General features: G+C 34.6%; 1 protein-coding gene across 1 annotated transcript in view; it reads right to left on the reverse strand.

Annotated features, from left to right (window-relative positions):
* CFAP54 (cilia and flagella associated protein 54) overlaps positions 1–26,333 on the reverse strand; it is a 104,029-nt gene that overhangs the window by 14,076 nt on the left and 63,620 nt on the right. The window contains exons 46-62 of the mRNA XM_059846738.1: positions 24,616–24,798; positions 22,092–22,178; positions 20,968–21,090; positions 20,058–20,111; positions 18,546–18,762; positions 18,116–18,210; positions 16,418–16,587; positions 11,220–11,313; positions 9,748–9,886; positions 8,681–8,838; positions 8,291–8,476; positions 6,943–7,069; positions 6,486–6,638; positions 5,343–5,451; positions 2,723–2,828; positions 1,906–1,995; positions 1,238–1,379 (exon numbers count right to left, since the gene is read on the reverse strand). Of these exons, the coding sequence (XP_059702721.1) occupies positions 1,238–1,379; positions 1,906–1,995; positions 2,723–2,828; positions 5,343–5,451; positions 6,486–6,638; positions 6,943–7,069; positions 8,291–8,476; positions 8,681–8,838; positions 9,748–9,886; positions 11,220–11,313; positions 16,418–16,587; positions 18,116–18,210; positions 18,546–18,762; positions 20,058–20,111; positions 20,968–21,090; positions 22,092–22,178; positions 24,616–24,798 (2,233 nt within the window). The remainder of the gene's footprint in view (positions 1–1,237; positions 1,380–1,905; positions 1,996–2,722; positions 2,829–5,342; positions 5,452–6,485; positions 6,639–6,942; positions 7,070–8,290; positions 8,477–8,680; positions 8,839–9,747; positions 9,887–11,219; positions 11,314–16,417; positions 16,588–18,115; positions 18,211–18,545; positions 18,763–20,057; positions 20,112–20,967; positions 21,091–22,091; positions 22,179–24,615; positions 24,799–26,333) is intronic.

Here is a 26,333-nt window from a genome sequence, read left to right on the forward strand (position 1 = left end):
ATGCTGAGAATTTACAATTCAATTTACATTTTTGTATTTTGGCCTACTATTGCTTTTCTACATTTTCTACTCTTCTTTGTATTGCCTAACAGAACTATCAGGAGAAACACCTGTTGCCGTTGCTAAAGGAAAAAAAATATCTGTAATTATAAGCAAATGGAGCTAGTGCAAAACAATCAGATGGAAAGTCTTAGCATACAACACTTGTTTTCATAAACCAATCAAAACACATATGTTTAAACACTGTACAGTATGCAGACATGGCTCAGCTTTGCCAGCACCTATCAGGCAGAGCAATTTAGTCTTTGTCAGTCACTTGGGATAATTGAAATTAAATCAATGAACCAAAATTTTATCACTAAATTAATGGTTCCTTGTTTAAAAATAAACATGAATATTTTGCCTTAGTGTTTATATAACATCTAGCAATCATTATCTCAGAATTAGTAGTTTCACTACTGAGGTTTTTTTAGATCAAAAACTTCCATTTCATCAACTCCTTTAGCTGAAAAATAAAAGCAGAATTTAGAAATAAACCAGGCGAAGTTCCACCAAGCTATTGGAAGCATATCTAAGTAATAATCCATTGGATTGGAAAGACAGTGAAAGTTTTCTACCGACTTTGACTTTTAGATGACAGTACACAGGCAGAAAACTTTGCAAGAGTTTGAGTTTGTCAGTTTTGGTGGGTTTTGTTGCCTGTGGTTTTGTTTTTATTTCGTTGGTTGGGTTGAGATTTTTGGGGGATGATGCAGGGAAAGAAGCTATTCAACACCAACATCTCCTTGCAAAATCAAGAGTAAAACTGAAACTCTCCAAGGGAAAGCTAATATACCTAGGGAAAAACATCAGTTATAAGTCAATGTTTGGGGAAAAAAAAATAAAGCAGTAATGACTGATAAGGAGGCCAATATCTACTTTATATGTCTGGGGAAGTCCTGTAACAAAGGACCATCCAAAATTATGCAGTATGTGCACTCTGTCACTCTGAACCACAGTATGCAAACAATGAATTTTTCTTAACATATTGAACACACGGACAGGCTGATATTTAAAGACCCATGAAGTCTCTACTTAATATTTTGTATTGCTATGTATGATGAGACTTTTACTTACCAAAGCTGATATATAACTTTTCATAAATTAAAACTAGATAGTAAATATATTACTAGATTACATGGCATATATAGCTTATTATCTACTTAATTTTCTGATATTACTAGGTATAAAGGAATACCACATATGAAATCTCTGTACGAAGAAAAAAGATCCATAGAAGCAAATTCTGGGATTTTTTGTTGCACTTCATCCTTCATGTTCTCTTCTTTAAAAGTCTTCATTCCAATTAACAGCTGAGAAGCAAGCATAGCTTCACTGACCTAAAAATAACATTTCTTTTATTCAGGACTCATTCACTACAAAATTTATGTAGATTTTAATGTCTTAGAGTAGCAAGATGAGGACAAAAAATTAATTATTCAACATACTATATTTTTTAAAGTTAGGAAAATATTCTATTTCTTTCTGACATAAGGTACACATTATATCAAAATAAATCATTACTGCTGACAGCTTAATTACTACATAGTGATTTCAAACCAGATATCCTCATCTGGATGCCACTGATGTCTGTCCACGTGTCAAATACATGAGCACACATATCAGGTCATGTGCCATTTTATTTGCACTGAATCAAAGTTAAGGTAAGCAGAGTCATATCTGTCCAAGAGAGATTAAATGCATTATTCAGGTTCCATATTAATTTTATTAAACAAGACCTCTGCCAGAAATTTCCGGAAACCTTAACACTCTTGTTTGCATTGCCTTATTTGTTTGTGTAAGTAGAATAAGATGAAATGTATTTAAAAAAAAAAAAAAATTACCTCTTCAAAATATTGCACCAACCTGTGTAGCTGCTCTTATTGCAATCCAGGCTTGTGCTTTGTACACTTCTGATTTCATAGCATCCTCAGAAGCCCGATCTTGAGAAGGGGTCTAAAAATTATATGCCAGTTCATAATCAGGATTCTAAATATATTACAGTAAAATATTTTCTAAACATAGAAGAAAGTCCTCCAACTTATAAAGCAATTGTTTTATTTCTAAGTTGTAAAAATTGGCATTGAATGTAAATCCATGCATTAATTGTTAAAAACAAAAAAAAAATTCTAGAGAATACTAATTGACTCCTCCTGGAAAAAGCTCTCAGAGCAGCTTATACTATGGTCACTACTGTATACAGTGTTGCTATCATATTCCACTTTTTTGAATCTTAATTACTTCTTTTCTCTAATGCTACACATTTTGCTTTCCATTTATGGCTCGTACAAACTTTCATGTATTTCTCATGGTTTCATTCATATTTGTATAGAAAAATTGAAATTTGATAAAGTTAGCATTTAAAAACACAGGTTTGAATTTTAAGTACATTTTCCAAGGTACAAATTAACTTGTACATAATGGGAAATGAAAATACCATTGGTTCTGTGTCTTCCTATTTTATATAGAAAAATATTTTAAATATTATGATTCAATGCAATAAATGTGAGAGATAACATCAAACAAGATCAAATTCTATTATATGATTTCTTTGTGTGATTTTTCTAGGAGGACTTTTAGTATGAGTATGATGTGTAAGTCACTGCAAGTAATAATATGGCAAGGTGCTCAATACATATTTCCTGTTTTGAAGAGGCCACTGCCCAAAATATAGAAAACATACACTTAATTTGGAAGGCACCGAATTATCTGTCTCTGATTCATCCTCATTATTTTCAGCAAAATGGAAATATGATAGTGCTATTTCAAGGTAAGACCGTCTTATTAACCTGTAAGAAAGCACACATAATAATCAGCTTAACTATCAAAGTAAGCATTACAGTGGTAAAATCTGTCTCCTGCATAAGACTAGCTGGATACCTCACCAAATAAATCATTCATCCAGCCCCCATCATCTACTTTAAGTGCAACTTCTTTCAGAAATTTAGGAATTCAGAAATCCATGGGTTCCTGTTTTAAAGTCATGTAAGTCTAAAACATCCCTATGGTGTGCTTAACAAACAACACCTTCATTTAACAGTACATCAAATATAGTTATCATTATTTGAAACAAATACTCCATAAATAAATTGCAAATTTTTAGTAAGAAAACCCTAATTCTGCAAGGGAAGTTATCCTCCTGTACTGTTTGTCTTCCTTGCTCAAGCTAAGGCATTTATCCATTGCCCTGGTTTCCCTGAAACATAGGTAGCTGAATTTGGATATCAATCAAATTGAGTCCTCAGTCAAACTCTCCTGAGGATCAGCAAAAATACCCACAGTGATCAAACCAGACTTTTGTTTCCTACCTGGGCTCAAACCTTCTTAGTTTTGAGTTCTGTACCAGAACATTTCACATCTTCAGACAGTGCTCACCTATCCTCCCTCTCCTCCTATGTCTCCTTCTCTTTTCAGTGATTTTTACAGTAGTATTGTAAACTAAGCAAAAATCATAGAATCATAGAATAGTTTGGGTTGGAAGGGGCCTTTAAAGGTCATCTAGCCCCACTCCCCTGCAAGAAGCAGGGACACTTCAACCAGATCAGGTTGCTCAGAGCACCTTTCAACTTAATCTTGAACGTTTTGAGGTGCAGGGCACTTATCACCTCTCTGGGCAACCAATTCCAGTGAATCACCATTGTAAAAAATTTCTTCCTAATATCTAGTCTCAATCTACCCTTTTTTGGTTTAAAACCATTTCCCATTGTGCTATCACTACAAGCACTATTAGAAACTCTGATTCCATACTATAAGCCCCCTTTAAGTACTGAAAGGCTGCCAAAATGTCTCCCTGGAACCCCTTCTTCTCCAGGCTGAAAATTCCAATTCTCTCGGCCTTTTCTCAAAGGAGAGGTTGTCCAGCCTCTCATAATTTTTGTGGGGCTCCGCTGGACCCACTCCAACAGGTTCATGTCTCTCCTGTGCTGAGAACTCCAGAGCTAGGTGCAGTGCTCCAGGAGGGATTTCATCATATCACAGCACAGGGGCAGAATTATTCCCCTCAACCTGCTGAAAATCACTATCCCTGCAGAATTTCTCCAATGTTTCTATTCCCTATAGGTTTATAACAGTCTTCTTACGCAGATTCCTCCTGGCTCTGCAGGTTTCTTCAGCTCTCACTTAAGAATTAACTACCCCAAGCATAGCAACAAACTCCTGCTCACATAGTTACTATTCTGGACAGATACATATTGCACAGAATTGGTTGTCTATATAGTACAATAAATTCCAGCTCTAGTACAATTTGAGCAAAATACAAAAGTCAGAGTGCTGCACAGTTAAAGACTGAGCAAACTAGCTGAAAAGATGGCAAATTCAACACTCGGTTGGCAACAATTTAGTTAAATTTCTAGTCTTGCTAACAAAAAAGGATGTGAGACATCAAGAAACAACTTTAATTAAATAATACCACAGATATCACAGGGCTTGTATAAATGTCAGCAGGATGTTAAGTTCTCTAAAACAAGAAAGCCATGGTCCATTGATGTCGCTGTACATTCTTTTAGAAAGATGGTAGCAAATTAAATGAGAGTGTAGCAAATTAAACTTGCAAAACTTCACCACAGTCCACTTCTGCACCATATTCCATCATGCTTGCTGCTTGCTGAGGTTTATTACTATGCTACTTCTTCTACGTTCAGAGTTCTGGTTCATTAACTTTAGTAACAGAATACCCAAACAAGCAAGGCAAATTGCTGCCTTTACACTGTCTCTAACTAGATGTGGCACATTATTCATTTAGACTGGTCAAGAAACAAAAAAACTAAAGTCCAATGTATCAGAGCTGCTTGACAGAATTTATTGGCTGTCTTGGCTCAGCTCTTCAGGCATCTTCCAGGCTGATAACTAATGCCAAAGTCACTGTCCTGATATCTGTTACAAACACATTTCCTACGCTCCTTCTGCCTCTGCTCTTCTGAATATTTCTGGCTGGTAACCTTTTCAAGCTGGATTTCTGTTATCTGGAAGGGGGCAGACCACAGCTCATCTTCTGAAATATGAATAAACCTCCTGTTTAATTGATAGCTCTGTTCTCAGTGTTGACAGATAGGGCACAAATTTGGAAATAGAACAGAAAGCTGTAACTTTTGTGTAGCATTTAAAAATGCTTTTAAATGCTCTTATCACTTGTTTTAAATAAGAGAATAAATATCCACTAGCTCTTCTCTATCAAAATAAAACTCTCTAAAACACAAAAAAATACTCCATAATAGAAGTCCCAGACCAAATCCCAAAAAATTGTTTAAAAATTATATTAATGTATGATTTAAATTCTTTTCAAAGTTATATAGCTAGATTCTTACTCATATTTTTGTTCATATTGGTGGCTGAGCTTAATAGCTTCCAACAGGGTTTCAACAGCTTGAGATGACTTGTTACTGCCTGTTTCACTTATCTGGCGTCGCACCTTACCTTAGAAAGAAATACAGAAAGTAGACTTTCAAGATGTTAATAATTTTTCTTCTGTAAGATCCACCCAATCTGTTTTTCCCTCCAGAAAAGTCAAACAACACAGTACATTATCTATTTTCCTCCTGTTAAGCAAGATCTTTTCCAGTTTGTTTAAAAGGTAATGCACAATGCTTGTACAACAATTCACAGAGTAGCTGAAATAACCAAACTTGGGAATCATAACGACCCCTAACACCTCCTGATCCCAACTAGCAGAGCATTGTGGATGAGGAGTTAATGAGCAGGCACAGGCCTGTTCTGTGCTGTGCTGCACACACGGTGTGCCCCTCAGGCCCGTGTTGTGCTGGTCACATCCCACAGGATAAACACAGCCAGCTTGCTGTAACAGAAGAGTCTGTTGGTAGCATCTTCTCAGTACCTCTCTGTAAAAGTGAAGCAAGAGGATCTTATGTGAACATGCTTTTTGTTTGACAGTAGAAATAATGAATAGCATTGTTTTCTCTCAAGAACAGCTAAAAGACCAAAATGAGGCAACTTTTTTCACTGAAAGGATTTGCATGTTGTTCCACGCCCTGATTGGAAGCACATTCAATACTGCACAACTTGGAGTTCTCAACCTCTGCAGTAATAGGAGATTACTTACACTGTCACATTTTTCTTTTATAGTGTTAACTCCAAAAAAATGGCATTTTAAGAGATACATTACAAAGTCTTCAATGTTTTTCTGGCTGGATCCTCACAAACCAACACATAATGCAAAACACGTGGTGCAAAACATAATGTTTTTAATCTTGCTGGCCACACCCTTGGATCCCTGATAACATATAGATGAAAGTAGCTCTAAACCAGTAGAATAATGAATCCTGAACTCCTGTGGTGTGGTACTAAACACAGGAGAGAGATCTGCATCTAGAGACATTGAGAAATGTCCAAACTTATTCTAGTTTTACAGTAAAATGTCTCCATTTTAAGACACACCATGCATAACATTTCCAAGGATGGCACTTGGGATGTACAAACAGGGGTTTATTTACCTATCTGAAAAAGAAGTTCAGCTTCCAAATCTAATTTTTTTGTTGCAGCTGCTCTGCAAAGATTCAATGCTGATTCTAAATGCCTGAGAGCATGTAGCCATTGCAAAGGATGTCTTCCAGCTGTGGAAGCTACTTTTTCAGCTAATGTGTGTCCTAAAGAAAAAAATGAAACAGTTCTTTTTAAATTATTTAGTAGACAACCAATTTATACAACATTAAGCTAATTCCTGAGAGGAAATGCTGCTACATATTTACTGTTACAATCCAATGCTCAAAAATTCAAGTGATTGATGGGTATAAATACAAAGCTATAATAGTGTTTCACTATTTTATGATGCCACTGAAGTTTACCTAGGCCATTCAAAAGAAGCCCAAGCTACACCAATCAACCCATTCATAAAATATGAGTGAAAATTCACCAAAATTTAAAAATAATAATGAGCTGTGTTTTGCTTACCAATTTTCATTTTGACTAGGGCTAGCAAGTTAATATGTGGCAGGTAGATATTCTTCGAGGGTAAGACCAGGCAAGTCAGTGTACTGCCTTCTCCTTGCCGTTCAATGAGCTCACCACTATCAAAAATCTGTGAGAAGAGCATGCTCAATAAAATCAAGTAGCAGACAGCAAATTAAAGAGCAGTTTGAGAAAGTAAGTTAGGTATTGCAAAACTGAGGTGTCTTGAAAAGAGCACTAGTTAAGGATTCAATATTCCTGAATTCCTTTACTTTAGTGTGTACTTGTCTTGCAGAATAGTCTTGTGAAGCAAACAAACAATTTTAATGAACTCTTGAATGAATTTAGTAATGCTAGGCTTTGGTTTTTGAAAGAAAACTCCCTAAAATTAGTCATTTAGAAATAGATCTCACAAGTAACCAGAGCCCTGGAAAGAAACTGTCATTTCTACACAGAAATCTGACATCCAGCAAAGGCCAGAAAAGAAAAAGAAATTAGCATGTAGGGGCCAGTCAAACCTTTCATTCATGGAGATAAGACAATGGAGAGACATTGTAAAGTGCCAAGTCACTTGAAGGTTAGCAAGTCTCACAGTTGGAAGTTTGAGTCTGAAGTGGTTCATATGATTCTTTACTACTTAGGGAAATAAATATTTCAGTGGATTAAACTTCCGTTTTAGAAAATATGAGGGAAAAGAGTTTGATCTAAAAATTTTCCTCTATAACCTGTACCAAGTTCAGATAAAAATGCCTATTTTTGGATCCCAAATAAGTAAATGGCTTAGTGCTCTCACAAAGTTTATATCTTTAGATTTATTTTTTAAATTACATATTTAAATTTTTACATGGAAATTATTTCTTCATACCAATTGCAACAATCCATCAGCCTAAAAATATCATGCTACTTTAAATTGAATCAGGACGATCTAATTATTCTAAGACACAAAGCTAAGTTTTTGGATTCTTAAGACTTAGGAATTTAATGAGATCTACATTCTCTCTGAGGTGTTGAGTATGAACATGTCCCTCACTGCAAATGGGAAAAGTGAGTGTTCTGCATCTCCTCAAAACTCAAACCACCTATTTCTTTTTTCATATCTGGATGTGTATTTTGCAACTATTCAATATTTTTAAAATTCTGTGAAAACGCCAGACTTCGCAGGTGAACATGCATGATGAGTATGGATAAAGAGTTTGGTAAGATGAACGACTTCTTTACATCACTCTAATGTATTTAAAACTGAAGTGATCAGTTTCTAGGAGTAGCCCTTCTTAATAACTGATATAATAGCTTCAAGGATAAATAATTAGGGCTGTTGGAAGGATTTGGAAATGCACCAACAGGTACTCACTGCTTTAATGGTAAGCTCATGTGCCAAAACAAGCAAGTTGAATGGTTCCACTGCAGAAGAGCGATGTTCTGAGTCCTCTGCTGCCTGCAGTGGCAGTATGTCTGCCAGCAGAAGCATGCTTTTCACAAGAGTAAAAGAAGCTGGCAGGGAAATAAATGGATCCTCTTGGAGTAAACTGATGATATTCTGTTTGGACACAGACAACATAAACCAGAGTAGTCACTATATTCCTGTCTATTTATGAGGACAAAGCACACAAAGTGAAAAAAAAAAAAATCTATCTTAGATGCACTATTTCAAACTTATTTAACACTGCCATCAGCTGTTCTGACTACACAAAAAATTCATCAAAGCCAAGCAAAGCAAACAGTTTTTCCTTTGTGTTCAAACCTGCAAAAGAAGTTTAATGTCTGCCACAGGACGTTTTTCTTGCAGGTCAAGAATAGCAGCTTGCACCATCATTTCAGCCTGAGTCTCAATATCACCAAAGGCTTCTGCCTCTAATATTACTTCTTTTATCACACTTCTGCGCTCAGCCACATCATTTCCTAAAAGGAGAGAACATATGAATAGTAAAAATACAACAGAAAAGACTTTATTGTGTGCTATACCATTCTTAAGTATTTCTACCTAAAAAGTTACAGAAAGTATGACATTATGAATTCCACATTGCACATGTACCATTTCATCAATTTTGTGTCAAATTTATTTTAAAAAAAAGAAAAATCACTTAGTTTCTAAACAGAACTAGATGTAAGGTCATCCAAATGCACGCTTTTTATGCAAGCCACCAACATAAAGGTATTTGAGATTTGTTCTACTTATCCAAAAATCTGATTTTAGTTAAATTTGCAAAATAGTAACAGCCTGCAGAGAAATTATCCAGAACTGATTAAATAATTTGGCAAGAGACTTAGACTGATTTTGGTACTTAATGAGCATCAGAGTTGTTCATAGAACTAAAGAATGAAAAACATTTTATTCATAACCAAACTTCAAAAAAAGTATTTTGCAATATCTCTCTTAAATCCTTAAAAAAAAAACCCAGATCATTTTTAGGAGCTTTGTAGGTTGATTTCATTTATTGGAGATACAGAAAGCAAAAAATATTTTGATACTTTTAAAATCAGAAGTACTCAGCAACAGCACTTTTTGAAACAACCATACTTTCTTAATTACACTAGAACATGTGAAACTTTTAGGTACAGTTATAAAAAGATAATGACTATTAAATGAAAATTAATATAATACTTTCTGTTTTCATGTTCTAGGAGAGAATGTGCTCATAAATATATTTTTTCCTTATTGGATTGGATGAATTTAACACAAATAATTGTTCAGTGATATACAGCCCCAGACTTAATGTTAGTATTTTTTAACTATGAGTAAAGAATTCGGTCTCCATAGGTTCATTTGCCCATTATAACCCCAAAATCTAAAGCAAGAAAGTGTAGTACCTTTCTTATGACCAACACCATGTATCTGTGCCATGAGTGCAGTCACTAACATGGCTCGACACCTCAGCCACAAATGTACATTCACGTGCCCTTGTGCTGTTACATGGGGAGGGAGTGAAACACCTTCTGTGGAGGAGCCCTAGTAAGTCCCAAAAGCAAGAAAAATATTACTTTCTGAGTAACATACTTCACTACAAACAAGGCAACAGGCCTTGTTAAATTATTACAAATATCTTACTACATTCTAAACAGAAATTTATTTGAAGTTTAAATACATATTTTTGATAGCAGGGGGCCATTTATTATTTAAATTTTAATATATATAAAATAATTCTAAGCACTGAATAGTAAAACACTTTTTGTGTGAGACTCCATAAATATATCTACATACTATATTTGTTATGAAAAATAATTCTAAGAGTTTGGATTGAATTCCACTCAAACAGGAACATTACACAAACTTCTGAGGCAATAAAAGTATAGTTTTAGAGCAGGATCAGTATCAATTTCTGGTATCTCAATAATGACTAGAAAGAAATTTTTGGGTTTTGATTTCTAGTTTTTTGTGTTTCTAGTGTTTAGAAACAAATATTAGTGTAATGTAGTACTACAAGTGTTTGTGAGAATGCTCAGCTCAACTTCTTGTGCTATCTTCATATATGTGCTATCTTCTAAAAACTCTTTCTATTGCTAAACTCCATGTTCTGCTATTTGTTTCAGCAAGCAATCACTGGACAATGCACCACCTGCATTTTACTTATGCAAAAAATCATCATGACTGATTTGCCTTGATGTAAATGAGGAAAAAATATCTATAGCTCAGTTACTGGCTACAGGACCATCCTAAGAAAAGAGAGGAGCAAGTGCAGAGAGACAGAAGCCCCTGATATGCAACACAAACAGTGTTGCTTGTCCATGTGAGTCAGTTTGACTCACTGTGCACTCAAGAGTGACTGTGTGGTGTGCAACCAACAGGCTTTGCAAAGCAGAGGTCAGAATCCCTGTGTTGGACAACAGAAGTCAGCTGAAATCTTGCTCCATGTAGAACACAGCAATGATGTGAAATGGTCCATCTGGCTCTTTGAAAGAGAATTCAGTTTTCAATCAGAAAATCTAAAGTACCTTAAATGAATAATAGAAGATTTTCAACTGATAGCTATTTTTTTCATTTCCTTTTCATTTGAGGGGTTTTAAACAAAAGAAGATTTTCAGTGCTGCCATTTTAGAGTAATAGAAATAAAAACTATAATTCCTAACCTCATATAAATTATAATGATGATTACAGACACATTGAGAACACCTTAAGCAAGCAGGTATCCGAAGCATGTCAAAGATCATTTTGTCCCCAGGTTAATGGTAACCAATAATGCAAATGACTGCTTGTTCTAATATTATGAAAATCACTCAACACCTAATACAAAAAATATTTATATACAAAGAAAGATAAGTTTAAAACAAATATTCACACATACCCTTTCATCCTTTTCCTCTTGAAAATGTGCCACATCCATGGAAAACACTTTTGCATCTTGGAGAAGTCGAATTGCAGAGAAAGCCAAAGCAACACTGTGGTATAGAGCAATATTATTTAAAAATACTAGTTATATTTGCTACTTTATGATTTTATTAAAATAGATATTTCATTTTTTTACTGTGCCAGAGATGTAAATCACCAGTTAGCAATTTTTCCTTCAGTAAAACATGGTTACACTCAGACTATTTTCCAAATTTGTAGGCACTGCATTATGAAAGTGACAAAAGAGCACTAGAGAACACGTTTGGCCAGTAAGAGACATAACCTGATAATATTTCACTGTTAGGGTGGTCAGGCATTGGAATAGGTTGCCCAGGTACGTGGTGGAGTCACCATGCCTGGAGGAGTTAAAGAGGCATCTGGATCTGGGTGATACAATTAAGTGGTTTAGGGGTCACAGTGGTGATACTGTGCTGATGGTTGGACTTGATGAGCTCAAAGATTCTACTATTCTATCAATAGCATATAAGCTCAAATATATCATATTCTGTTGGACTAATCAAAACAGAACTCCATTATAATTTCTCGTTACACACATAATCATAGAATCAATTTGTCAGGCAAAGACCTCTAAGATTGTCAAGCCCAACTCTTAGATCTAGTCAAATGAGTAGATCAAGACCAACCATGGCATATCTGTCTTCAGGGATAAGTTCTTAGAAATTAGAAGATATAAAAATACTGAAAATTACAAGATATATTAGGAGAATTCTAGATCATCCACAACTAAGGTTAATACCTTTCTTGAAACTTTTCCAGGCTATGCATTAATCCTCCTGTTAAATCCACATGGTCAAATACTCACAGGATCTTAGTAAACACCACCAAGGTGATGAGGCAAAACCTCATCAGTAAGAAATCACATGACATTGCATCGACTGCACTCCCCGCCCCATATCCTAAATTCTTTTTTGGAGTTCACTCTGAACAGCACCTTTGAAAGATACAGCACCACTAGGACTGGTGTAGCATTCAGCCCTATGTGTCAAAAAATGACGGGCTTAGACTGCAAAATATTGTCAGGTTTCCTAAAATATGAACTACTGGGGTTTTTTTTCCTTTCTTTGTTGCCTTTATATGCACTCAGATACCATCATATAATGTTCCAGTTTCATTACATGTACAAAAATGTGTATCTAGAGCAGCAGACTTCGTGAATACCATTATTTCATGATATTAAGACATCTGCAAAGCCATCATAGACAGAAGACCTTTTTCATACTAGGAATTGTTGTCCAGAGAACACACTACTCAAAATATTCCGAGAATTGCCAAAATCAAAGTCTCTTTGTATTGGTTTCTCCCAATAGCACATTTTCCTCTGTCTGTAAATCTTTACTTTCATACATCTTCTCAAAAACATTTGAGTTTGGTTTTAGGGGTTGTTTGTTTGGAATTTTTTCACAATTCTACATGTTCTCTGCCCACAGAAACATTTTTCTATTAATTCTAAGCTAACAGAGAGTATGTTTAGCTCAGCACTTAAAAGATTTTTTCAGTGGGTTAATTGTTAAAATGTATAACCAAAGTTCTTACCTACGCTGCCTTTTTTTACATTGACTCTCTTTACATAAAGACTGGCTGTTATGTAGCATATAAAAAAAAATAAAAGAATTATTAACACCCTTTTTCACTGCCAGAACAATGCAAAGATCTTTTAACACAAGAGAGATTCAGGGTCTGTGTGAATTTACTGCTTTTGAGATGTTCTAGACTAATGGTTGCAAAGGCAAAGATCTTGCACCAAGAATTCTGAACAAGAGCTGAACTACTTCTAAATTATACACATTAATCTGTCAACAAATGTATAACCACAGGATGGATAACCTCCTGTTAAGATAACAGAGCAGTTAAAGTCTTCCTGTCATTTCTGATTCTATCCTCCTTGCTGTTTTTGTGATGCAGACCTGGATGGATTACACCAATTCAGCACAAATAGACCCCAAAGTAAGAACAAGAACCAAAGCCATTAATATCTTGGTTTTTACATTTCAGAATTCAATCCTCATGAATCTTCTTCATCATCCCTTTACCTCAGTTTTATTCAACAAAATGAAAACAGAATAAATCAATGCTGAATTTGCTGATAAGTTTCTCTCTAAAAACAAAAAAGGTGAAACAGAATTTGCTTATAAAAGCAAACAGAAAAATGGACAACACAATTACATAGGTCAGCTGCTTTTTTTAAGAGCTCTCCCCTGAAACCAAGGCATCAAAGTTAAAATTACAGTAAAATCTGACTTTTCTTAAAACATTGCTTGAGATGCTATGGTTCACATCTCAAATACCCTGGAGAAGGTACAGCACCTAGGAGTATACACATGTTATTAACAAATACTAACCTAAATTCCTCAGCACCGCTGCCTCAAGTTAACTGCTCTTGTCAACATTTAGCAATATTGAAAATCAGGCTATTTTTACCTACATGCATACACATAAATTTCCTAAGTAAAATATAGACCTCAAGCCCAAAGATTCATATATGCCTTAAGCCACAATTTATTCACATAAGCAGAGAAGCACACATTTGGACAATTAAAATGTTCACATTTACAGGACAGACACCATGTAAGTAGTCTCCTTGAGATCAATGGGATTAGTCCTATACAGAAAGTTATTCTGAAGCATACATTTTTTTGCAAGACAGAAGCTTGTAATGCAGAAGCTTCCCTTGATGAAATTTTTGTGACCCTCTTCTGCTGCCAACAAGAGTGATGTATCTATATATTTCCCTTGACAAAATACACATCCTTTTATCAGCTGAATCAGAAAGTGACAAGATGATCAAAATAGGAAAGTACAGCTGACTATAACAATTTCACCACTAGGTCATTTCGCCAAAGGAGAAAAAAAAAGATGAATTTCTGTAATATCATGCAAAGTTTGATTTCTTGGCTGGCAGGCAGGAAACATTCAGCTGTCTGAAGAAATGTTTCATTTGTATCTGAGGCAGACATATCAACAGCTTCCATGGCAGTGCAATGAAACTGCAAAATAGGTTAAAAAACCCCAAACTCTTACTCTATTTTTGATGGGTTTTTTTTCCCTGATACTGACCACAATCAATATATAAGACCCACTAAACAAGCATCCATCAAAAATGTGAGAGTCACAAAAAAGTGATCTATACAATGCTTGACATCTATTGAAATCCTAGATATTCTACAAAAAGTTTCTTCAATCTGAGACAAGTTATAAACCAACAGAGAAACTAGTCCCTAGGATATAAACTGCACAGCAAAATGAAGGGTCCTGCATTGAAATGTCTTGCATACACTAGAACCAGTGCAGCAGGGTGAGAATGTCTGAGAGAGGACTCTACCAATGCAGGCTTTACCAAGCCTAGTATCAAGCTAAGATTCCACACATGATATTTCAGAAGTGTGCATTCTGCTCCTTGATTACTAGTATAGTGACTTTATAAAATTCAGGACACTCAAAAGTATGATGAGGTGACTGTCAGCGACTGGCGGATTTTTCCTTGAAAATTATAGTAAATTAATCTAATTCAAAAAGCACTGAAATGGATTAATATTTCATGTTGAGAAATGTTCACATAACATAACCTACAATTTCTTACTTTGCATCTTCCCTAATGACGTTATTGCTAAATTGTTACAGTCCTAATATCTGAATTTTTGGAAACTGCTTTCTTTTAGAATAACATACACAAAACCTGGGGGAAAGGCCACACTGCAGACTGTTACTGTTTTCAGTACAGTAGGCTATACAGCATTGTGAAGCTCCTGTCCTTGTTAATTATTTTTACTGCTGCACCATAACAATGCAAAAGAAATTGTGCTATTTAAAAGGCATTGATTTTGCGAGTGTTCAGCTAAGAGAGCTGAGAGAAGGAAGGTGGCTTGTTTTGTCACAGAAAAAACAATTTTTTTAATTGGGTAAAAATCCTATTGGGACTGATTTATCTATGGGCCTGATAAGCCACCTACCCACTTCAATCTTCTATTTCAACAATAAAGAAAGGGTTATTTTTTTCTTTTTTTTCGATGCTTACTGTGCTATAAGATTTATTGCAGCAATTCTGGTGTGTTTTAGTTAGATTGGACCTAACAAACGTTGCAAATACTGATTACATTGTACCAAATCTCAATCTAGTCTGGCAGGTGATGGTGATACACCTGAGTATGCTCCACCTGTAGTTAGAATTTGTGCACTCAAAGATTTTTACCCTCTAATAAAATATTAGATAAGAAGAGCTTCACACTGATAAAATTATCATGCACTGTTAAACTAACATCCTTCTTACACAAATTAATGTAAAATTAAAAGGTATGTGAAACAGACGAATCCTCCTAGGTAAAAGACCAAAACAATATTTGGAATTTAACATCTACAGAGTTAATATATTTTTGTATGTCCAGTATTTTCCAAGAACATTAAAACTGTAACTTTATTAAATTCTCCAAAAGAAATCAGAATCTCAAAAAAAAAAAAAATCACAGAATTTGGGGACGCATGGGAGAAAATATCAGGCAGATATATACAGATACATAGAGATAATTCAGCCATAGACATAACTCAGTAGTATTTTAGACTCTATGACTAACAACATAATGCAGCTGAAATTTATTCTGTTAATGTTTACTTCAATGCTTTTTAATCACTGTAATTTAAAAAATAAAATTTTGGTGTTTTAATTCGAAACCAGTAAGTTCATCAAGAAGAAATGTTCCTTTAGGGCAGAAACACAGGGCATTCTAGAACAAAGTAGAATTCAGTAGTTCAGAGATACAATTAGTGCTCTGCTGTACAATTTAAAATTACAAGAACTCACATGATCCAACATATCCAGACTTTAACCAAAACCATGAAGACTACAGTTTTTTCTTTGTCTTTATACAACACTTTATCACAAGAACATCTCACAGAAAATCGTAACTGACTCTCTGGGTTGACTGAATCTCTGGCCCTATAACTGATCATCTTTTAAAAAGCAAAATAAAGCAGTAATAAAAAAAAATGCCTGTGTATCTTACATTTGTAAATATACTAATGGAGTTGCTACAGATAACTACTAAGATTTACAATATTGATGTAGTAATAAAGAAATAATTTTTTTAATCACTGGTGGTGAAGGACACTGAGCAAGATAAGGTTGTTCACAGTATTTCTTACCTGAGAGGTGCTTGATGCCTTTGGTGAGAAATAGAAGCAAGCTCAAGTTTGGCCTCAATAAGAGCCTCTAAATCTTCCACAGAATACCGAGATATGTCCCCATCATATTTTTTCTGTATGTCCTGTACAAGATAGCTAAGACTTTCTTCAGCTTCTGTCAATAAAATCCCCTAGAGAAGAACACAGGGTTGTATGATTTCAAAGAGTAAAGAAACAAAAATTTTCTTTAGAAATATTTTTTTCTGTGCAGCCTGCTATCCCTGTATCCTAAAATAAATCAACTTAAGTGCAATATGCCTTTTCTGTAAATGGGGGTGGGGTGTGTAATTCTGCTTTTGTCAGGTTTTCAGAATCACTGTGTTTAAATCAGCAACATCTTAACTGTGCCTGCACTATTGCCATGCATGCTTAACTCCATACTTTAAGGCTTAGCAATGCTATTCATTAATTTCCCTTTCTTTATCAAATAGCTATAGTTGATAATATTATACTATTCTTCTCACTATGCTTAGAAATTTTAAACAATAAATACCATATTAAAAACAACATTTAAGATGTCAAAAGAAGTATTACATTCTTTATTAGCTATATTTTGACATCTTTGTGTGCAGTATGTACCCTGAAAGTTCAACTATAATTTGCAGTCTTTCTGATGAAAAAATCTGTAGGAAGCTGTAAAAAACACATTTTAAATGAAGTTAATTTTAAATTAAATCTCAACTGTGGAGATTTCTGCAGAATTAAAAATTAATTTAAAGGTTTGTATCATCCAATACATTACTTTGATTAAAATTCGGAACTCGACTTCAAAAAAAATCACAAATAACCACAAACCATAAAAACTCCGCCAAAAGAATAGAATAGTTAAAGAAAAAATAAGAGTAAGAAATATACTATGCTTCTTAATTGGGCATTATTAAATTCAAATGAACGTTTCTATTTTAGTTATTTTCAAGCTGCTATTTTCAAATTATAATAAAACTTTCAAATTTCTAGTGTATGACCTATACCAACTGCCATACAAAATCATCCTCCCTTCTCCAGATGTACTTTTTGTATTTGTTTGTTTGTAACAATGGCCAAAATGAAAGGGAAAGGTCCCTCTGAATGAAGAATATGTCAGCCCTTAATTTTTGTCTTTTTGTGATGTGAAACTGACAAGCATAAAGTTTACAATTAAACAAAACAAAATCCAACTAAAAAAAAACCCTTCAAACAAAGAAGCTAATAAGCTGTGCTATGTTTTCTTCAAAATAAAGCACCAGAAAGAGCTATATGAAAAATTTCAAATATTTCACATATGAGAATGGTAGAGAATGATTTTTTTATTTGTATAGCATATTGCCCCATCAGAGTCTCTGACATTCTACAGATGGAATCCTCTGAAAGGAGATGATTTTATCTTGAAATCCCATTGTCTTTACCCTTTATGCTGAAATAGTCATACTGAGATCTGATTGTGGAAATATTTCCCATCATTTGAAAAATGATGCACCAAAAATGAAAAATTATTGCACCAAATTGTCAATACATCGTGCACAGCTAGTAAGACTACAGTCGAATTAGAAACAGAAATTTTTAGTTTCCTTTTATATCTCATCCTCTCAACAAAATTTCTGTTAGATTGAAGGCATTAGCAACATTTTTTGGATCAATCTGCATTTTTCTTAATCCTCTTCTCCTAAAAATCAAAATTACCTTCAGCATGGCCATATTTAATTCATCTTTACAGTCAACAAGATGCACCATCCTGTCTCCTTGTTCCTGTTGTCTTGAATCCTGATCAGCATCAACTGCCAAATACACCACGGATAAAATTTCAGATAATAGATGCAGAACAAAAGCATTCTCAGTAATTTGAACAACATAGTTTTTTTCTCTCTACTTACAATTGGGACTTTCAACATCAAAATAAGTAATAATGGAAAAAATTAATAATAGTAGTAGAAGAATAATAAAAGAATCTTAACAAGTCTTACTTCTTTTTTCAATAATGACTGAATTTTTTCAGCAACATTTAAAATTAATATTTTTCATAATATGACATATTAACTCATATGCAGTTAAAAGTGAAAAAAAAAAAGCTTGAAACAATATAAATAAACTTTTCCACCATCCTTATAATTACCTTTTACATTTGATGCTGTAGTTTTGCTTGGCTCTGGCAAGCTGTTGTTGTCAACAGAATATAAAACCTTTTCAACTTTTTCAGGTATATTATTTATTGTGGCAGAAAGACTAATGATGAGATGCATTTTGGCTAAGGTTAATTTATTCATAATTTGTTGGTTGCACAGTGGCACCACTGTTAAAGACAGACTCCAATTAAATGCATCTTCCAGTACCTAGAAGAAGGTTAACAACTGGGATTATTTGAAATGACATTTTACATTTTTCTTGTTCAAGACATATCTGCTTCTATTAATAATGACACAAATCAACAATAACATGAGGAATATTAGTCATATTCTCATTTATTAGGAATGAGTTGGGGTTTTTTCCAAACTTCATCACTTAGTAGCAGTTGCTACAGCCTCAGAGATTGGTTTTACAGCAGAAGTTGCATCTATGAAGTTATAGCTATTATCACTGCAAGTTCTAGTTTTCTGCATTGTAGGTGAATCTGTAGTTCAAAAATCTCAACTCAAAGAAAAGTCTGCTGTTAAGAAAGGAAAAAAATTATTGTACCACATCATTCTAGCATATTTCATAGTCTCCTGTTATTCATTATAGCGTTGTTTTATCATGAGTTAATAAGTCTCACTTTAGATTAATAAATTTAGAAGTTGAAAGTCTACACAGATTTGCAAGATCATGAGTCCAGTAACAGTGCCACATATACTGTGAAGTGTTCAAATCAAAAGCACAAGAAAATGCACAACTTCAAAATAAATCAGAAACTAGTGAGATCAAAAGCTGTCAAGACACTTCTCATTTCCATCCTGTAATACCAACTGTTGTAGGAGACACACAAGTTCACTGTAAACAAGAGAGAAAAGTGGAGGGGAAAGGTAGGGATTGTAATTTAGCAATTTGTTTTAATGGTACAACTTTTTCACATTCTGCTAACATTTACCCCTACCAGCTCAATGGATCTGTAAGAAGGTTAATAAAATGAAATTATTAAAACAGAAAAACACAAAAGAAGTTAGTGATGAGTAGGTGATTTTAAATAAAATCAGAAAATTACTGTTTAGACACTGGTTTATAGAGTCAAAATTTAAATTTTTTTTTTTCCCCAGAAATGGACTTCAACCCCCATATGAGTTAAGACAAGTCTATGAAGACAACTCTGACTGAGAGAAATTATAACATTAAAAGCTTGACACTCCCACTGTTTAGCAGATAAACACCTGATCATATCACAACAAAGCCTGAAAATTCCATTAGTGTGTTTTGCACAGAAAAGCCACAGATTTGTACACACTAGATCTCCCATCTGAAAAATGGTGAAAATGGTAGCTGCCCTTCCCTTGAGAGGTCAGTCAAAAAATTGAAAATTTAGGAAATAGCAATCCATTGAGAAGAATATGTCTTCTATTTACTGGATTTTTTTAATAACAAGGATATTTTCTCTTAAGACAGAGAATAAATATTTACGCATAGCATAAAACATTTGCCTCTTTCAGGGGTTTTTTACCTGCAAATTTGTATCAGTCATGAGAGATTTTGATGTATCAAATTTCTGTGAGGCCTGTGAAATGGAAAAAAAACAAGAGTAATGTGTTACAATATGAGTATAAAACCCATGAGTTAATAAAGGTGGGAGGAGGGAAATTTCCCTTCAGATCAGCTCATTAAACTCAATTTGCTCTGCTTTGCTGTCTGTAACACAGGGTAAAGGAAGCAAACACGAAGTTTGTCCAATGCTTGACAACCCTTTTGGTGACAAAATTTTCCCTACTGTTCATGCTGAATTTCACCTGGTGCTCTGTCCATGTCACCTACCAAAAGCACCTTTCAGATAAGGGAGCCCTTGATTACATTCATCCAGGATTAAATCATGAGTTTATTTTGGCAAGGAAGGGTTGGTTATGGGGGAGGCCTACCCAACAACCTGATCTGCCTGCACAGGTATGCTCACAGCAAGACAGGAGTCCAGGCCAGCTGTTAACAGCTTCCCACCCTTGTAGCACATTAGTGACCAGACAGAGGAAGAATCCAACTGACCTGGGGTGATGTGAGCTCAAGGCTCTGTGGGCAGCAAGAGCCATTATGGCCCAGCATCTCCTGAGGCTGCCCTCACCCTCCCCAGGGCACAAGAGCCCATGTCAGCTTTACCCATACTTTTCATGCCTGCAGATGAAATTGGTTTTCCTACAGTAGTATCTGCAGTACTCGGTATATAAAACACGTTTCAAAACTGATTTTTGTTCCTGCTGTTTAGTGAGAGGTTTTAATGTCATTCAAAGACTACTATTGCATTAATCTATTGAAAGAAATTTAGGAATTTCTTAGGAATATGTAACAACTTGCAGACATGGACTATGTGCAGTTTCATGAAGAAAATTGATTGTTACAGCTCAATGTCATACTTTTCTGGTGTTTACCTGCACTTGCTCAGTATATTTGTATCCTGCTGGTATTTTCCATGGAATTCTCTCTCCCGAAATAAGCAAAGACAGCTCATGAAAGGCGTCCATAAAAAATCCTATATCTGTAAGTACTTTAATCTATGAAAAAATAACAAAGCCTTTGATTTGAATGTTACACATTATTCTTTTTGCTCAAAATAAAATGCATTTAAAGGTAATTTTCAAATAGATTTGGCTACCAGAATAGTACATTGATGGAGAATGTTCTTCAATGGAAAGTAATCTTTTACATATTATAGTGAAGTATTTCAAAGATGCGTCTTTTGCCTTTAAAAACGAATTCTTTAAAAACTTTCTCCTGACAAGGGGAAAGAACTTGCTTCATCTGGTAAGAGTTTTTGACTGCCTGTCCAAGATCAGCCCCTTAACAAAATCTGTTTCATAGATTTTACCCATCTTAGTCTTGTAGTACTCAGCTACTCTACCTAACCTATATCAACATTTCCTAAAAATATCTAAAACAAATACCACTTTGAATCTTAATACTTTTAAAAACTCTTGATAGTTAGATGCCTTGGGAAAAAAAAACCCCAAAACTACAAATTATTTAAACTACAACAACAACAAAAGATGAACATTAGTGAAAAGACAAAAATCTGTTCCTAGATTTCATGTAACCTTGTTCTATCATGATAGTAAGAACACATTCAGATGTGAACATTTTGGGGGGAAAATAGTCATTCATGTTCTGCACTGAAAAAAACATTTAAAAGAAAAGTGGAACAAGATTAAAAAAAACCAAGTGAGAAGTCTGGACCAAAGAAAGAAAAGCTCCTCTTCATTAAATAGAGAGTAGAAAGAATTTATGGAAGCACTCAACAGCATATGTAGGAAATTAACAGTAAAACTTTTTAAATAGCTCTGCATACTACTAAAACTGAGAGTATAAATAATAATTGCATTTAGACAGTAACCCTACCATCTGCTGTGCTGAGTAACACTAAGCAACAGCTGAACTTTAAAGCACTACTTTTTATAGTAGAAATATATGAATATTAAATTGACTACATTAAACAAAGAATTTAAAAGTTTACTTGAAATACAATGTGTTTTGAGAAAGAGAAAGTTTATTTGATTACCTTGAAGATTCTTCCTTCAATACATTTAACTGGGTCCTTACAAATCTCAGACACAATATATTGGTATAATGTGAACAGAGGTAAAATCTGTAGCAAAATAGTAGGTCATGCAGCTATAAACATCATACAGGGTACAATTATGGAAATACACATGGCAATTACATATCAAAAGTATATAAATAATATAAGATTACTGCTTTGACCATCACACAGCATCAATACTTCTCTTATGCTTTCTGAAAGATTAATGTGTTGAGAAGTTTTTCAGCTCACTAAAGCTAACCCCTTATACTACTTTGTATGTGAATCACAATTTAGGAAGGGAAGTTTGTCCAAATTATTCTCTGTGTTCAAGGTGGGGTATTTTACCACATCATTACTGAGTAAACCTACCAAAATAGGTTGATACAAGAGATTTCTAAAACTGTCTGCATTTTGATGCCATATTTTTTTCAATACAACTAACAGAAGAATAGAATTCTGCAAGCTTCTTAAAATAAACACAACAAAGCGAAATTATACCAGTTGTAAAATTGACAAATTTATTTACATTCATTTTAAATTTTTTTTTTTGTAGGGAAAACTAACAAAAAAACATTTTAAAACTGAGATCTAATAAAGTATAGAGACACTGTATATCCTTCCAGTATCTGAAGGGGGCCTACAGGGAAGCTGGAGAGGGACTCTTCATCAGGAACTGTAGTGATAGGACAAGGAGTACCGGGTACAAAGTGAAAGAGAGGAAATTTAGGTTAGATATTAGGAGGAAATTCTTTACTGTGAGGGTAGTGAGACAGTGGAGCAGGTTACCTGTGAACTTGTGGATGCCCCAACCATGCAAGTGTTCAAGGCCACACTGGCTGAGGTGTTGAGCAACCTGGCCTAGTGGGAGGCATCCCTGCCCTTAGCATGGGAGGTTGAGACTATATGATCTTGAAATGTCCCTTTCAAACTTAAACATCCTATGGTTCTATGATCTATTGTTATACAATATTTCAGAAAAAGCAGATTCTTTCCTAACAGATTTACGTGTTTATTGAAAATGAAAGAACTTCCAAATTTAATTATTGTTCAGTTTTTACATTTTTCTTCACTTTAAAATGTCCCCAAGCTTAGAAAACACTAACAGCATTGTTAGATTTTTGTCAAATTCACTTAAAGTTTTCATAGTGTAGCTTTATACTTCTGAATTTGGATTACAAATGCTTGAGGCAAATGTTTTAATTCTACCCATACAGTTTCCTATTGATATTTGAAGTAGTTCAACAAAATTAGTCTTTGAAGTTTTATTTTTAATAAAACTTGAATCTTGATGTATTTTGATTTAAGTGACAAATCAACTTAGCACCCACCATCCAAAACCTTCCCACACAATAAGCATTCAGGGGAAATGAAGCTCTCATTCAGCTAAAACTGCAATTTTGACCACGATCCATGAACTGGATCTATATTCTGCTGGCAAAAGTGCAGGAAGAATCAAAGATGTGCATGGCCATGTGAAGCAACCACTCAAATTAAGTGCCTCTGTCTCCAGGTAATTGCTCCTGGATTTTACTGGATCTCCCACAGCCAGGACAGTTACACAAAGCTAAACAACAAAGTGAACTCCAGTAATGCAGGATGGGAAAAAGCAACAATGGCAGTTAGCCTGAAGCTCCAAAAGAAATCAATCCAACTTGCTGACAAAAAAAAGTGTAACATCTTTCTGCCTCCTCCTGTCTAACTCCCCTTCCATCCCTACCTCCTAACCTTTGTTACTCCTTGCTGCCAGCCCTGTAATCTTTTCCCTTCCCTGGCACTGGTTCTGCTATTTGCAGGACCTTGTCAGAAGTGGATTCAACTCATCAAAGCAGGAAAAATCTATCTACTTTTTCAGATGGAGAGTTTTCCATCATGTTTGATTTACAGAGGTATAAAATAATCACCTGACAGGAAATTCTGTTGGTACATACAGGACCAAATTAGAAAAGAGAGGGTATTGCACCTTTTTCAGTACTAGTAATCAATTCAATCTATTTATTCTAATGTACAGCACTGCACCTTTGAAGGAAGCTGGGTGTGAGTGGAAATGGTCAGACATGAAATGGAGGAAATAGGAACATGACCAGCATAGGAGGGAAGTTATAAAAAATGTAATAAAAATACAGAGGAATAAGAGAACATGGAAAGGAGAAAGGCAAAAGGGACTTTTATCTACTGGAAGATGAAGTATTGAAAGCATTCTGGACATATTGCATTTATTGTGTTTTTCTGTAGAGTGCATTTTAAGTAGCATATAATAGAAAATTTCCGCTAAAATGCCTAAGCTAAATGAACCATGTGTTGTCATCTTCCAGAATAAAAAATTTCCCTGTGTTTTCTAAAACTTGTATGCAGCAAGCTATGCATTGTTTTAAGTACCACAGAACCAAGCCATAGGAGTATTTTGCTCCTATGAGTGAGGTTATCTCATAAGTACACCCACACAAGAAAGTAAGACTAGATGTCTTAAAAATCATTTCCAGACCATAAAAACAATACTTACTATTAAATTTTGTTTCACACAATGTAGTTCAAACATTATGAAATTCAGACTGGCAACTACAGTAGAGATATCAGCTCTGTAGCGATCAGAGAACAGGTCAATACCAGGAATAAGAATATTTGTTTCATATTGTACAAAGTCATAGTCAGATGTTGGATGTGGAAGAGAAGCTCTAAACAGAGTCTGAAAGTAATAACAATGAATTATTTGTGAAAAGGTGTACAGGTATTAGTGAGACACCATAAACTCCAACTCATAAAGGACTTCATAAACACAGCTCCATAAATGCCTTAATTATTCAGCTGTTTCCAGCCACAATATTGAATACATTTTTAGAGAAAATGTTTTATGTGTCAAGTTGATGGAGAAATAAACAAGCTGTCTAAGTACAGCATGTACTTAAGTATAGTCTATGGACAGAATGCCTCCCACTGTTTCTGGGAGAGTTGCTGACTTTAAGGCCAGTTAAAGCTAGTTCCACCTTTAACTAGGTCAGAGAGTGCAGCTTATCAGCTAGTGCAGCTTAAATCATATAACTTAAAGCTAATATGAAATTTAATAATTTGTGGGAGAGTTGCTGACTATAAAGCCAGTTCAAGCTTGTTTCACTCTAGCTCCACCTTAAACTAGGTCAGCTAGCACAGCCTAAATCATATAACTAAAAACAAATATGAAATTCAAGGAAATAATTTAAATGTTCTCTCTTAAAAAGGGAAGAATGCTAACATTGTATCTGATGTTGGATATTCCTTCCCAATTGTGTTTATCTTGGTATAATTAACAATGATATGCTAGAGAAATTTGAATTTACACTCAGTTCAGAGATATTAACAAGCCTAAAGCCTACACCAGAGGTGGAATTTAAACAAGGTTATAAAAGCTTTCCAATTCAAGGAACAAATTATGGCTTGGACTTCTTGCAGTGCAGTGACAGTAATTGATTATATTTTTCAAGACCATCACCCTGCAAGCTGCTTCTATTCCAATTAATATCAGACCCACTTCAGTCAAGTCACAATTATTTCCACTGTTATACAACTGGAACAAATGCTTGCTACCATTTCTGTCAAAAGGAGGAATCACCATTGTTCAGCTTTGTAATTGTTCAGCAATTACAGTGCTAGAAGCAAGTCAAAAATCTCCTTTAACTTTGTTTCTTCAGCTTTTTCTCCCTTTGGTGAACTTAATGTTTCCAATATGGCCTAGGATAGGTCTCACAGTCACAATCATGACCCAAGATATCAGACAGTGTCATTGCTTGGTTTTGGAAGAAACCAGATAACTTCCTGAAGCTGCACTGGGATGAGTAATCATTGATCCCAGTAGAGTATAACTGGCAGAACACTTGCAGTTCTGTTTCCTGTGCTACTTTTAATACTGACATCTTAGCTTCCATTTAAAAGCAAACTGAAACATTGGGTTTTTTTCCTCCATAGGTCTTTTTTCTCAAAGTCTGCAAACTTAATTTTAATTATCTTATTTTCTTTGTGAGTGAAACGGGACCATTTTTAATATCCTCTGGTTTTAGAGCAAACTTATTATAGAGTTCAGGTTTTAGTATTACAAACTAATATTTTCCGTTGCTAAAAAATATTAAATTTTTTTTTTCTAAAGAGTCTGTGCTCTTGGTTGAAAATTTAAGACAATCTGTGAAGAATCTACAGATCTAAAAGACAGCACTCTGCTGTTGTTGATGCCATACAGCTCTTGAAGTATTC

The sequence above is a fragment of the Haemorhous mexicanus genome, chromosome 5 (genome assembly GCF_027477595.1).
Source record: "Haemorhous mexicanus isolate bHaeMex1 chromosome 5, bHaeMex1.pri, whole genome shotgun sequence".
NCBI classification, from domain to species: domain Eukaryota; kingdom Metazoa; phylum Chordata; class Aves; order Passeriformes; family Fringillidae; genus Haemorhous; species Haemorhous mexicanus.